The sequence below is a fragment of the Jaculus jaculus genome, chromosome 1 (assembly GCF_020740685.1).
Source record: "Jaculus jaculus isolate mJacJac1 chromosome 1, mJacJac1.mat.Y.cur, whole genome shotgun sequence".
In the NCBI taxonomy this organism is placed as follows: Eukaryota; Metazoa; Chordata; class Mammalia; order Rodentia; family Dipodidae; genus Jaculus; species Jaculus jaculus.
Genome location: NC_059102.1, coordinates 303,752,429 through 303,767,609, shown reverse-complemented (window position 1 = coordinate 303,767,609; position 15,181 = coordinate 303,752,429). Strand labels below are relative to the sequence as shown.

The window sequence follows — 15,181 nt, the reverse complement described above, 5'->3', positions numbered from 1 at the left end:
GTGAAGCTTTCTCTAATTTTTCTTCCAAGAGGTGAGGTGGGTGGTCCATGTTCCCTAAAGAAAGATCACATGAAAAACCATAATAAAATAGACAAAGTTAATGACATCAACTAAGGAAGCTGGATTATTTTTCTGAGTTCTCTGCCTATTTGCCCCCACTGTCTCCCTTAGATATTTTGGTCAAATTAGGCTTGGCCAGGTACAGAGTGTTAGGATTTCCTTTTTCCTTACTACTAGAGAACATCTACCCATAATACCTCTGTGTTGAGGTTGGGGTTGGGGAGATGACTCAGCAGGTAAGAACACTTGCTGTGCAAGCATGAGGACCTGAGTTCAATCCCTAGTATCCACATGAAATGTCAAGCATGGGCATGCATGCCTATAACGCCAGTGCTAAGGAGGGCAGAGACAAAACAGTCTCTGGAGCTCTCTGGTCAGCTATTTTATCCAAAAAACAGCAGCTCCAGGTCCAATGAGAGACTCTATCACTAGGAAATAAAGTAGAAGGGTCTTAGAAGAGGATACCTAAAGATCTCTTCTGGCCTCTGCACACGTGCATAGGGTGCACATGCACATCAGCATATATATATATACCACAAACACACCAGAAAAGCCTTAATGTCTGTACTTATCACCGCGCAGGGTGCTTTTCCTTTCTCCCTGACAAGAGGGTTACACGATGTCAAGGTCTACCTCTCCCTTATGTGCTAACACCCTGCCATGCTAGCGAATGCTACTGGGTGAAGAAACAGAGTTAGATGCTTCTTAAAATTGAATGAAGCTGCTTTAAGAGCATTCACTCACATCTTGAAGCTCCCCTGGCTTCTTCTAAGGGCAGAGGAGAACTTTAAAAACATCCACTGGGTTAAGGAGATAAAGTCTGATGCACACAGTGGCTTAAGCATCTGGAGTTTATGTGCAGCAGCAAGAGGCCCTGGCACATACCCATGCGCGCGCTCTCTCTCCCTCTCTCTCTCTCTCTTCTTGCAAATAAACATATAAAATATTTTTTTTAAAAAATCCACCTACCTCCCAAAACAGTAATGGCACATACGAGTACTGGAAAATTTTCTTTTGTTGCAAAGTAATCAGCTGGCTTGCCGCAGAGTAAATCAGCCTGATGATCATGTTTTATTCCCCAAAAGGTAGAACTGTTGTTTACCATTGTTTTTCCAAGCCAGACTTGACAGACTCACATGTGTTATTTTTGACCCCTCACCTTCACTGCAGCAAACAACCCTGTCATAAGATACAAAGAGAGGACCATGAAGCCTGTCAGGACCCAGTGCATCCGTGCTCCTCCTACCTAAGAAGGTACCGTGCTCAGATATGAACACTCCTCTTCGCGTCATAGGGCACACATTAATACTGCTTGCTTCATGATCCAACGTTTTTTACAGGAACACTAACCACAGTGCTGGTGTTTCTTCATTATACAGCTACATACATGGAGAGGACTGTGTTGATCATTGCACTAACTGCTCTAATGATGTGGTATTGTGTGTACTTTTCCTACGAAAAGGCCATTGCTGAATACTGACATTCATTGAGGCTATGAAGGTAGAAGGAGAGAGGGTACATAAATGTTATAACCCTCATTCTTCGTGTGTACAAATCATTCTAGAATTCCATTTTGCTACTCCATCTCTAAAATTTCTTTTTTCTTTCTCAGAAAGTGGGAAAGAAGGTCACAGAGTCGTAGCAGTCAAAGGTTGGGAGTGAGGACACAGGTGAATAATCTAAAACCACCAAGGAAAAGACTGAAGTTGAGATCTGATCAGGTAGAACCGTGGACTGAATTAGACATGAAGCCTCAGAGAAATGAATCCACCCAATGGGTCTTTGGCTTGGCACATTACACAAGCTGGATTTCCCCCTGGTGCCCCACCTGAGCTGATGTCCTTGTGTAGGACACAGGCTGCGCAAATGTATGTGAACCTGAGGACTTGGACTATGCTGTTTTTCCTTACAGCTAACATTGACTATGAAGTTCTAAAGATTCTTGAAGCAGCCCCAGTAATATTTAAAATTTATCTTTGATCCTTTGTTTCATATTTGCATGGTGCCAAGTCACAAAAATTCTCATATAAAGCAGGAGGTGACACCACATTTCTTTTTTTTCTTCTTCTTCCCCCCTCCCCCCCCCCCAGAGTCTCACTCTAGCCCAGGCTGACCTGGAAATGACTATGTAGTCTCAGGGTGGCCTTGAACTCACGGAGATCCTCCTAGCTCTGCCTCCGAAGTGCTGGGATTAAAGGCATACGCCACCACTCCCAGCTGGCCACTGTATTTCTAAATCAATTCCACCCCCCAAGCCCTCAAGCAGTCCTTCAGGTCCTTGGCACCCTCAAACCCTTCTACGCCCTTGTTAATGACCTTTAAATCAGTTTCTTCCCCAGAGATCGGTCCTTCCAAGCCTAAACTAATTCTGAGTTGAAATCAAAATGCAGGCTTTCACAAATCCCAAAGGACGATGCTCAGAACTTCATCTGTTTTCCAAGGTCAGTACTACCAACTGATACCAAGGCAAAAGCTATTTCCATACTGACTTCCCATTGGTTTCTTGCCAACCTGCTTTTGTTCTGATTGGATGCATTCAGTATCCCCACCACCAATCCAAAAGGAGTTATCTAGTTCCAGGGAAGCTTGCATTTCTTAATGGTCAAGCTGTTGTCCACACCCACAACTGTTTTAACTGATTTCCTTTGCCTAGTTGAAGATATTAGCCACATAGACAGAATCTCTGTATGTTTGTATAAGTTTTTAATATGTATACTGTTTTTCTTATGCCAACCATACCCAGTTCAGTCCTAAACCTCTTCAATAATATCTGCCCTTCTGACTCATTTTTAAATTAATTTTTAGTACACATACAAAATAATTGGTTTCATATAACATTTTCATACAAATCTATCATTGTACTTTGTTCACATTTACCTCCATTATCCTCCCCAACCCTCATCTCCCCATTGATCCCTTTATTTCACTCAAATAACTCTTCTGCTTTATCACAATATACATATTATATACATATATATTACATTTTTCCTACTCACCCATTACCTTCTTATTTTTCTCTATGTCAAAACCTCTTCCTGGGCCAGAGAGATGGCTTAGTGGTTTAAAGGCACTTGCTTGCAAAACCTGATGGCCTGGGGTTCAATTCTCCAGCACCCACATCAAGCCAGATGTACGAAGTGGCTCATGTGTCTGGAGTTCACTTGCAGTGGCAGGAGTTCCTGGTGCACCCATTTTCCCCACCTCTCTCTCATAAGTAAAAATATGCTAAACCTCTTCCTTCCCCTACACAGTCCCTCCCCTGAATCATTTTCACCCAGTGGTCTCCTTTTTTTTTTTTTCTTTTTCTTCTTCTCCTTCCCTTTCAATATTTCACGTTCCCATTTCCCTCCCTCCTTTTCATCATTGGCTTTTGGTCCTTTACTTGAATAAACAATGTCACCTACTCTCTTTGCAGAAAAAGGTCCAGAATTCCATGATGCCTAACTATATTTTATCCCAAATCTAATTTCTAGAAATAAGTGCAGGATATTTTCAATAATCATTAGTCATCAATGTATAGATTACTGTCAAGGAAGTTTTTAATGGTTCCTTATGCTGATCACTATTGCTGAGAGGGGAGCTGCTCTGTTTCTATCTGGGTTTAGTGTAATGACCACGGAGAAGACGTAGGGACCATCATCCCAGCTATGTAAAGAAAGCCTTAGTATCCTAGAGTGCTATGTGGTACCATATGTTTCTGAAGTCTTAACACAGAATCCTGTAATTCTACCCTGCAATTGACCTTTTCCCAGAAGCTATTTCTTCTGATAACTTTTTGCCATCTAGAAAGGCTGGGAATGGAGGAGCAATTTTTTTTTTAATTTATATGTGAGAGAAAGAGGGAGAGAGAGACAGAGAAAAATAAAGAGAATAGGCACACCAGGACCTCCAGCTGCTGTAAACAAGCTCCAGATATATGTGCCACCTTGTGCATCTGGGTTAGGGTTAAGGCTAGGGTCCTTTGGTTTTGTATGCAAGCTCCTCAACTGCTAAGCCACCGCTAATGCAGGAGCAATTTTCTATTATTTATTTATTTATGGTTTTTTTCAAGGTAGGGTCTTCCTCTAGCCCAGGCTGACCTAGAATTCACTATGTAGTCTCAGAGTGGCCGCAAACTCACAGTGATCCTCCTACATCCACCTCTGGAGTGCTATGGTTAAAGGTGTGTGCCACCACGCCCAGCTAGGAGTAATTTTATTTTCAAGCAAGCCTTTTACCACTGAGCCATGCCCAAAGTCCCAAGCAATTTTCTTTTCTTCTTCTTCCTCTTCTTCTTCTTCTCCTCCTCCTCCTTCTTCTTTTTCCCCTTCCCTTCCCCCTTCTCCTTCTTCTTGGTTTTGTTTTACTAGGTAAGGTCTTGCTCTGTAGCTCAGGCTGGCCTGGAATTCACTATGTAGTCTCATGGTGGCCTCAAATTTACAGTAATCTACCTACCTCTGCCTCCCAAGTGCTGGGATTAGAGGTGTGTGCCACAATGCCCAGCTCCAATTTTATTTTCTTTTTTAAAAAATATCTTTATTTTTTTATTTGACAGAGAAAGAGGGAAAAAGAGAGAGAGAATGGGCGTGCCAGGGCCTCCAGCCACTGTAAACAAACTCCAGACACATGCACCCCCTTGTGCATCTGGCTAACGTGGGTCCTGGGGAATTGAACCAGGGTCTTTTGGCTTTGCAGGCAAATGCTTTAACCGCTAAGCCATCATCCAGCCCTCAAATTTTATTTTCAAACACAGTAATTATTGACAATTTTATTTATTTTTTTAATTTAATTTTTTATTTTTATTAGCATTTTCCATGATTATAAAAAAATCCCATGTTAATTCCCCCCCCCACTTTCTCCTTTGAAATTCCATTCTCCATCATATTACCTACCCATCACAATCATTGTACTTACATATATACAATATCAACCTACTAAGTACCTTCCTCCCTTCCTTTCTCTTCCCTTTATGTCTCCTTTTTAACTTACTGGCCTCTGCTACTAAGTATTTTCATTCTCACGCAGAAGCCCAGTCATCTGTAGCTAGGATCCACATATGAGAGAGAACATGTGGCACTTGGCTTTCTGGGCCTGGGTTACCTCACTTAGTATAATCCTTCGCAGGTCCATCCATTTTTCTGCAAATTTCATAACTTCATTTTTCTTTACCGCTGAGTAACTTCATTGTATAAATGTGCCACATCTTCATTATCCACTCATCAGTTGAGGGACATTTAGGCTGGTTCTATTTCACAGCTATTATAAATTAAGCAGCAATAAACATGGTTGAGCATGTACTTCTAAGGAAATGAGATGATTCATTTGGATATATGCCTAGGAGTGCTATAGCTGGGTCATATGGTAGATCAATCTTTAGCTGTTTTAGGAACCTCCACACTGATTTTCACAATGGCCGGACCAGATTGCATTCCCACCAGCAGTATAGAAGGGTTCCTCTTTTTCCACATCCCCACCAACATTTATGATCATATGTTTTCATCATGGTAGCCAATCTGACAGGAGTGAGATGGAATCTCAATGTAGTTTTAATCTGCATTTCCCTGATGACTAGTGACGTAGAACATTTTTTTAGATGCTTATATGCCATTTGTATTTCTTCCTTTGAGAACTCTCTATTTAGCTCCATACCCCATTTTTTTTAATTGGTTTGTTTGATTTCTTATTTAACTTTTTAAACTTTTTTTTAAATTATTTATTTATTTATTTGAGAGCGACAGACACAGAGAGAAAGACAGATAGAGGGAGAGAGAGAGAATAGGTGCGCCAGGGCTTCCAGCCTCTGCAAACAAACTCCAGACACGTGCGCCCCCTTGTGCATCTGGCTAATGTGGGACCTGGGGAACTGAGCCTCGAACCGGGGTCCTTAGGCTTCACAGGCTAGCGCTTAACCGCTAAGCCATCTCTCCAGCCCTTATTATTTAACTTTTTGAGTTCTTTGTATATCCTAGATATTAATCCTCTATCAGATGTATAGCTGGCAAAGATTTTTTTCCATTCTGTAGGTTGCCTCTTTGCTTTTTTCACTGTGTCCTTTGCAGTGCAAAATCTTTGTAATTTCATGAGGTCCCAGTGATTAATCTGTGGTTTTATTGCCTGAGCAATTGGGGTTGTATTCAGAAAGTCTTTGCCAAGACCAATATGTTGAAGGGGTTCCCCTACTTTTTCCTCTAGCAGTTTCAGAGTTTCAGGTCTGATGTTAAGGTCTTTAATCCATTTGGACTTAATTCTTGTGCATGGCGAGAGAGAAGAATCTATTTTCATCTTTCTGCAGATATATATCCAGTTTTTCCAACATCATTTTCTGAAGATGCTGTCTGTTCTCCAATGAGTATTTTTGGTGTTTTTATAGAATAACAGGTGGCTATAGCTACTTGGGCTTACATCTGGGTCCTCTATTCTGTTCCACTGATCTACATGTCTGTTTTTGTGCCAGTACCATGCTGTTTTTGTTACTATGGCTCTGTAGTATAGGTTAAAATCAGGTATGGTAATACCACAAGCCTTATTTTTGTTGCTCAGTATTATTTTAGATATTTGAGGATTTTTTTGATTCCAAATGAATTTTTGGATTGTTTTTTCTATTTCCATGAAGAAAGCCTTTGGAATTTTGATAGGGATTGCATTAAATGTGTAGATTGCTTTTGGTAAGATTGCCATTTTCACAATATTGATTCTTCCAATCCAGGAACAGGGGATGTTTCTCCACTTTCTAGTGTCTTCTGCAATTTCTCGCATGAGTGTTTTAAAGTTCTCATTGTAGAGATTCTTTACTTCCTTGGTTAGGTTTATTCCAAGGTACTTTATTTATTTATTTATTTTGATGCAATTGTGAATGGGAGCGATTCTCTGATTTCATTTTCTGTGTGTTTGTTATTAGCATATATGAAGGCTACTGATTTCTGTGTATTTATTTTGTATCCTGCTACATAGCTGAAGGTTTTGATCAGCTCTAACAGTTTGCTAGTAGAGTTTTTAGGGTCCTTTATGTATATAATCATGTCATTTGCAAATAATGATAACTTGATTTCTTCCTTTCCAATTTGTATCCCTTTTATGTGTGTCTCTTGCCTTATTGCTATGGCTAAGACTTCCAGAACTATATTAAATAAAAGTGGGGACAGTGGACACCCTTGTCTTGTTCCTGATTTTAGTGGAAAGCTTCCAGTTTTTCCCCATTTAGTAATATGTTGGCTGCAGGCTTGTCATAAATAGCTTTTATTATATTGAGATATGTTCCTTCTATTCCCAGTCTCTGTAAGACTTTTATCATGAAGGGATGTTGGATTTTGTCAAATGCTTTCTCTAGGTCCAATGAGATGATCATGTGATTTTTGTCCTTCAACCTGTTTATATAATGTATTACATTTATAGATTTGCATATGTTGAACCATCCCTGCATCTCTGGGACAAAGCCTACTTGGTCAGGGTGAATGATCTTTCTGATATACTCTTGTATTCTGTTTGCCAATATTTTGTTGAGAATTGTTGCATCTACGTTCATGAGGGAGATTGGTCTGTAATTTTCTTTTTTTGTTCTATCTTTGCCTGGTTTTGGTATCAGGGTGATGCTGGCCTCATAGAAGGAGTTTGGTAGAATTCCTTCTTTTCTTATTTCCTGGAAAAGCTTAAGAAGCAATGATGTTAGCTCTTCCTTAAAGGTCTGGTAAAATTCAGCAGTGAATCCATCTGGGCCTGGGCTTTTTTTAGTTGGGAGATTATTGATAACTGTTCGGATCTCCATGTTTGTTATAGGTCTATTTAAGTGATTAATCTCATTTTGATTTAATTTAGGTAGGTCATATAAATCAAGGAAATCATCCATTTCTTTCAGATATTCATACTTTGTGGAGTATATTATTTTATAGTATGCCCCTATTATTTTTTGAATTTCCCTAGAATCTGTTGTGATGTTACCTTTTTCATCTCTGATTTTATTAATTTGTGTCTCTTCTCTCTTTCTTTTGGTCAGATTTGCTAAGGGTTTATCAATCTTGTTTATCCTTTCAAAGAACCAACTCTTTGTTTCATTAATTCTTTGGATTGTTCTTTTTGTTTCTATTTCATTAATTTCTGCCCTAATCTTTATTATTTCTTCCCATCTACTGATTTTTGGTTTGCCTTGTTCTTCTTTTTCCAAGGCTTTAAGGCGAAGCATTAGGTCATTTACTTGCAACCTTTCTAATTTCTTAATATAGGCACTTAAGGCTATAAATTTACCTCTTAGAACTGCCTTCATTGTGTCCCAGAGATTTTGATATGTTGTATTCTCATTATCAATTGACTCTATAAATTTTTTTATTTCCTTCTTGATTTCTTCATTGACCCATTCATTATTTAGTAGTGTATTGTTTAGTTTCCATGATTTTGTGTATGCTCTATAGCCTTTCTTGCTACTGATTTGTAGTTTAATTCCATTATGGTCACATAGAATGCAAGGAATTATTTCAATTTTCCTGAATTTGTTAAGATTTGCTTTGTGTCCTAATATATGGTCTATTTTAGAGAATGTTCCATGTGCTGCTGAAATGAATGTATATTCTGCAGCCTTTGGATGAAATGTCCTGTATATATCTGTTAGGTCCATTCTTTCTATGACCTCATTTAGTCCAGATGCTTCTCTGTTTATTTTTTCCTGGGATGACCTGTCAGTTGATGAGAGTGGGGTGTTAAAGTCACCCACCACCACTGTGTTTGGTGTTATCTGTGACCTTAGTTCTAATAGTGTGGTTGATGAATTTGGGAGCCCCCATGTTAGGTGCATATATGTTTAGGATTGTAATGTCCTCCTGTTGGAGTGTGCCCTTAATCAATATAAAGTGACCTTCTTTTTTTTTATTATTTATTTATTTGAGAGCGACAGACACAGAGAGAAAGACAGAGGGAGAGAGAGAGAATGGGCGCGCCAGGGCTTCCAGCCTCTGCAAACAAACTCCAGATGCGTGTGCCCCCTTGTGCATCTGGCTAACGTGGGACCTGGGGAACTGAGCCTCGAACCAGGGTCCTTAGGCATCACAGGCAAGCGCTTAACCGCTAAGCCATCTCCCCAGCCCCTAAAGTGATCTTCTTTATCTTTCTTGACTAACGTTGGACTAAAGTCTACATTGTCCGATATTAGGTTAGCAACCCCTGCTTGTTTTCTATGCCCATTTGCTTGAAACACCATCTTCCAACCTTTCACCCTAAGATAATGTCTAACCTTTGTAGAAAGGTTAGTTTCTTGGAAACAACAAATTGTAGGATCCTGCTTCTTAACCCAGTCTGCAAACCTATGTCTTTTTGTTGGGGCATTGAGGCCATTGATATTAAGAGATATTATTGAAAGGTGTGTATTTATATTTGCCTTTCTTTTTTTTTTTTTTTTTTTGTGGTTCCGGTTCTACCTGTGCTCTCTTGTGTTAAGTAATATTTGAGTATTGCTTGTTTTTTCTAGGTTCCTTATATGTGTGCTTTTCCTTTTTCTTCAGCATGGAGGATTCTATCAAGTATTTTCTATAGAGCTGGTTTTGTCTTCAAATACTCCTTTAACCTGCTTTTGTCATGGAATGTCCTTATTTCTCCGTCTATTTGAATGGATAACTTTTCAGGATAAAGTAACCTCGTTTGGCAGTTGTTATCTTTCAGAACTTGGAATATATCACTCCAAGCCCTTCTGGCTTTAAAAGTTTGTGTTGAATAATCTGCTGTAATCCTGATGGGCTTGCTTTTCTAGGTAACTAGATTTTTCTCTCTGCTTTCAATATTTTTTCTTTGGTGTGTGTGTTTGGAAGTTTGATTATAATATGGCGAGGAGAGGTTCTTTCCAGGTTTTGTCTGGCTGGGGTTCTAAAGGCTTCCTGTATGTGTATTGGCACCTCTTTCCCAATTTGGGGGAAATTTTCTTCTATGATTTTGTTGAAGACACCTACTATGCCTTTGGAGTGGAATTCTTCTCCTTCTACTATGCCCTGAATTCTAATATTTGATCTTTTCATAGTGTCCCGAATATCTTGAAATTCCCACTCATACTTTTCTATAAGTTTGTCTTTCTCTTTGTTGGACTGTATTAAATCTGCCACCTGGTCTTCTAGCTTAGATATTCTGTCCTCTCCTTCATCCATTCTACTGGTGAGATTTTCTACAGTTTTTTATTTCATTAACTGTGTTCTTCATTGCTAGTAATTCTGACTGGTTTTTCTTTATTATTTCTATTTCCTTATTTATGTCTTGTATTGCCTTCTTTATTTCATGAAATTGGTGTCCTGCATCTTCTTTAATTCCTTTGATTTCCTCTTTAAGTTCCTCTTTGACTCCTTTGATTTCTTTGAACATATTTACAATCATTCTTTTGAAATCTTTCTCAGGCATTTCCTCTAACTCGTTCTCACTGGAAGTCCTTTCTGATGCATTAATACTCTTAGGTGGATTTATATCGTCTTGCTTTTTAGTGTTTCTTGTGTTATAATGTATATATTTTTGCATCTTGGATTAAGTTAATGCTTGGATTTTCTAGCTAGCTGGATATTCTTAGCTGTATCAATTGATTTGATGTTATATATTTTCAGGGTAGGAGCTTAAGGTGTTAGGTGTGGCTCTTAAGACTCAGAATATCTACAAAGGTGCTCCTAGGGGTTGAGTTTCCCTGCTATGGGAGTATTCAAGTAGGCTAAATTCTAAAAGTTAACTAAACACTGTACCCATTCAATCAAAAACAGCCCCAAGTATGTATGCCAGAGTAGTTATTATAACAACCAGATCCTCTATCAACATAGAGGTTAAGATTTCTGGTCTGTTGAGGGATCCAAGTCAGCTTGTTACCAAGTGAGACCCTTCCCTGGTGCAATCCCAGTTACCTTTGATGATTTTGTTCTCAGTCAAGTTGCTGCCTGGTCATCGGGCTGCTGTTCTGATTTCTGGAGCTGGGCATTAGCTTTTCCTGCAGGACAAACCGAGCCTGGCAACTGTGGTCCTGCAGATCAGCACCTCCGCTGCTGGAACTGCTGCTGCTAACGCTGCCTCTGCTGGGTCTGTCAGCAGCTGAAGCTGCTGCTGCTGGGTCCACCACTGCTGCTGCCTCTGCTGCTGCTGCTGTAGCTGCCACTTCCGGAGCCACTGCTGCTGCTGAAGCTGCTGCTGCTGGGTCCACTGCCGCTGCTGCCACTGAAGCTGCTGCTCCTGGGTGTGCTGATGCTGGGTCTGCTGCTGCTGCCCCTACTGGGTCTGCTGCTGTTGGGGCCACTGTTACCGGTGCCGGAGCCGCTGATGTTGCTACCAGACTCTGCTCCTGCTTGGGTCCTGCTGTCGGCCCAAGTTGGCATAGCCGGGTACTGGGACCGCTGCTCTGTTCACTGGAGCTGGGCTCAGGCAGTGGGGGAGGGGAGGGAGCCACAGCTGCTCTGGATCTCTCGCTGTTCCACGTGTTCTTCTACCTTGTGGTCTGCTCCTCTGTTGCTCACTCCCGCTCTCCCTTCACGTTTCTTGAGTTGCAGAGAGCGCCGGTATGAGGGGAAAATCCCCACGCCTGGCTTTACCTGTGGCTGGAGCCGTGCCTGGCGGCTTTCTGTCGCGCTGCCACTGCTGCTGTTGGCGGAGCTGCCGGGGCGCTTTTGCCGGCCTGTGCGGGCTCTGGATGCTCTGGATCTCTTCTACTTCTCCGCTGCTGCTTCAATTTCCTATACACCTCACTTTTTAGTAAAAGTGTTTATTTTGCTGAGTTGTTTGGTCTTTTTTTCCCCCCAGGCTGCTTTGGCATGGTGCCTACACTGCCATCTTAACCAGAAGTCTCGACAATTTTATATTTCCAATTTTATTTGAAAGTTATGTTCCTTTCTTCATCTCATGTCTCTCTTTTCACCTTTAAAAGAAAATAAAAACTAGGTGGTACTGGAACACAGCCAAAATATTCTTAACAAAATCATTGAGCTCACTACTTAAATATTGAAATTTTAAGATGCAAAAAGTGGGTCATATGTCTGGTGTTCGCTTGCAGTGGCAGGAGGTCCTGGTACACTCATCCTCCCCCAGCCCCTCTGTGATCTCATAACATGGACCTTTTCCCCTAGCTTCCAATGATGTTTTCCTCTCTGTCCTATAAACTCCCACTAGTCACTTCCTGGAGGCCCTGAAGGGTTCTTCTAATACTATACTTGAGGCCTGTAGGTTTTTATTCACACTCTCCACCTACCATCCCATTCCATGTCATGTATTATAGGTTTTATTATGTCAAATTTCTCACTTGTGTGTTCAAAAATGTATAAATTATATTGCTGTATAACAAATGAATACAAAACTAGTGGATTAAAACAGAATCATTCATTTATTTAACTCAGAAATCTGCAATTTTGGCAGGATTCCTCTGAGAAAGTTTGTCTTCACTTTGTACAGCATTTGTTGGGTATTTTGACTGAAGAATCCATTTCCAAAATGACTTGCTCATACACCTGACAGGTTGGCAATGATGGCTGGCTGGATGAAATTCTATTCCATTTGGGTCTGTCCATAGGTTGGTTTCTAAAAGAAAACATCTTAAGAAAACTAGGCAGAAATCACATCACCTTTTACAATCTAGCCTTAGAAGTCACATCAAATCATTTTCACTATAGTCACAAACCAGCCTAAGTTCAAGAGGAGAAGACAGAGACCCATTTTTGACCCATCTGTGAGAGAAATATTAGTGAGATACAGTAAGAAAAATATGTGAGCTGGGAGATGGGGTTATCTTGGAAAAAACAACTTTCCATATTTTAGACTTAACATTGGAGTCACTATCAGTCCTTTACAACTTGTAGCATTATGTTAAAATAAATAGCAAACTGCTTTGCTTGGTCTCTAGCAGTGGTTGTCAAGGGCTACACAAAAGGCCAATTCTGAGTCATGGTAAAAGTTACAACATGCATGGTAAAATGAGAAAAATCTAACATAAAATCATATAACAAAGCTTAATTTATTCCATTTATGGTGAGATCATATCTTCTCTAGTTTTCTGGTATTAAAATGTCTTTTATTAAATGACAGTGATAGTAGGTAGCAATGATACAATATCAGCTTTCTTCCTTCATTTATCTTCCTTTTCTAATCAAAGAAACAGAAAAACCCAAAGAATGACTATCTAGAATTTATCATAACATTGAATTAGCCTTTGAGTGACTCCTCCAATACTGTGGGGGATTTCTTGAATTATTAGCATGTGCTTTCAGAAAGTAAGCACTCTGTGAAAGTTCAGAAAAATGCCATGCAGCTACCTAAATAACACCAAAATCAAAATCATAGAATAAGGACATTCTTACTCTGCTATGACTCTATCTATAATTCAGTGCAGCAATAGGCAATAGACAAACAATTGTTATTATCTCTCTCAAAATAGATGAAAGTTGCATCCAAAGATAAATATTCAGATCTTACATCAAAGGAATCTTTGAAATGAGATCTAAGAGTACTGTGGCAATCACTAGGTCCATATATTGGAAAAGGATAGGATATTCAAGATGAAGTCTGACTCAACACAAAGTCTGAGGAGAAAGCAGGCAGAGTCAAATGTTTGCTGTGCATGTGGCTTATCTATTAGAAGAGTGGGAACTGCAAAGGCATAGTAACATAAGCAAGACAGATGAGGTTTGGGAGTCTATTTTGTACAGGTAAACAAGCTCTATATATCATCTATGCATATAATAATACTAACTACTATGAATAAGGTAGCAGAGTGGAATCATTCAACTATTATTTACTAACTTACTACTTACAAGCTCTTTAGGTATGAGAAAGATAAAAATATCCCTTCCTCCATAAGCTCATTATGCACACAGAGAGACAATCATGCGAACAGTTAAATAGAGTGCAGAATGAGGCTATCAACACTATGAGTGCCTGAGAGGGGAAAAAAAAAAAGGTCATTCTTTGTATTCTTTGTAATATCAGAGATAGAGAAGGTCATGGGGTGGAGCAATACAAAATGTTCCACCAAGAATCAAAATTGAATTCTGAGAGGTTCTCACAGCTGGAGACAAGGAATAGAGGCACCAGGAAGGAAGTTAGAAAAGTGGATGGGAGAAGAGAGAGGAATCACGACCAACTGGCATAAAGGTGCCAATGCACAGAATTTTACAAATAGAGTGCTAGCAAATGTATCAAATGCTATAAAAAGTTTGCAGATAAAGATTGAAAGAAAAATAAAAGAGGAAGATAGAGGTTTACTTTATTCTAGGGGATCAGCAAAAATACCACTCTCTACTTAGAGGTCTCAAAAGAGTGTTTTAGGAATCCCTTCCTACTTACCAGAAACCCGTATCTGGAAAACACTGTTGCATTCATGACCAAGGATCAGGAAGTGCAGACTTGGGATAGAAGCAACACAGATGGCACCTGGCCTCTTCCTAAAGTACACTGAACATCTCAAAATATACTGTACTCAGATAAAGGAACAATCACAGATCGCCTTCTTTCTCTATTCAATGAATAGAGACTAGAGAATAAATGAGATAAGAGTTATTTTCCTGGTCTGCTTAAGGAAACTGGATCAGAACTATTCACATAGAGAAAAGATTGCAAAACTTAAAATTTTAGGAAACACTGAAAATAGGATTATTTTAAAAACATGGTTGAGCCGGGCATGGTGGCACACGCCTTTAATCCCAGCACACAGGAGGCTAGGATAGGAGTATCACCATGAGTTCGAGGCCACCCTGAGACTACATAGTGAATTCCAGGTCAGCCTGAGCTAGAGTGAGACCCTACCTCGAAAAACAAAAAGAAAAAAGAAAAAGAAAAAAAACATGGTTGAGAAAATGTCAAATCACAAAGTATTGCTGAATTGCTCATTTATTTTCCTTCTCCTTAAAATAAAAAAACAGAGCATAGTAAGAAAGTCCTAAGAACAAGAAATAAATTTTTAACATTTTCTTTTCTGTAAAAACTTTTTCAGGAAGTCACAAATAGAAGGTTCAGAATCTTGACTACACTGCCTAGAAAAGACTTCTTTCAAATCATCTATAAGTAACTAATTGTGATGTTTAAAACCATAGCAGTATAAAACAGGTGAAAAATGACATGGTTCCACTGACAGTATTTGTGTTGTCAAACCTCCAGGATAGGAAAAACTATACAGATTCATGTTTCATTTAAAGATATAAAGTGGCTCAAGATAAGCAGA

General features: G+C 39.6%; 2 protein-coding genes across 2 annotated transcripts in view; both read right to left on the bottom strand.

The window, feature by feature from the left end:
- The window catches only part of Slc9c2 (solute carrier family 9 member C2 (putative)), an 86,738-nt gene extending 85,573 nt beyond the window's left edge, over positions 1-1,165 (bottom strand). The window contains exon 1 of the mRNA XM_004658882.2: positions 1,030-1,165. Within this exon, the coding sequence (XP_004658939.1) occupies positions 1,030-1,165 (136 nt within the window). The remainder of the gene's footprint in view (positions 1-1,029) is intronic.
- An 11,168-nt stretch (positions 1,166-12,333) lies between these two features.
- Positions 12,334-15,181, bottom strand: part of Ankrd45 (ankyrin repeat domain 45) — a 39,590-nt gene continuing 36,742 nt past the window's right edge. Inside the window, exon 6 of the mRNA XM_045135242.1 lies at positions 12,334-12,546. Within this exon, the coding sequence (XP_044991177.1) occupies positions 12,362-12,546 (185 nt within the window). The 3' untranslated portion in view covers positions 12,334-12,361. The remainder of the gene's footprint in view (positions 12,547-15,181) is intronic.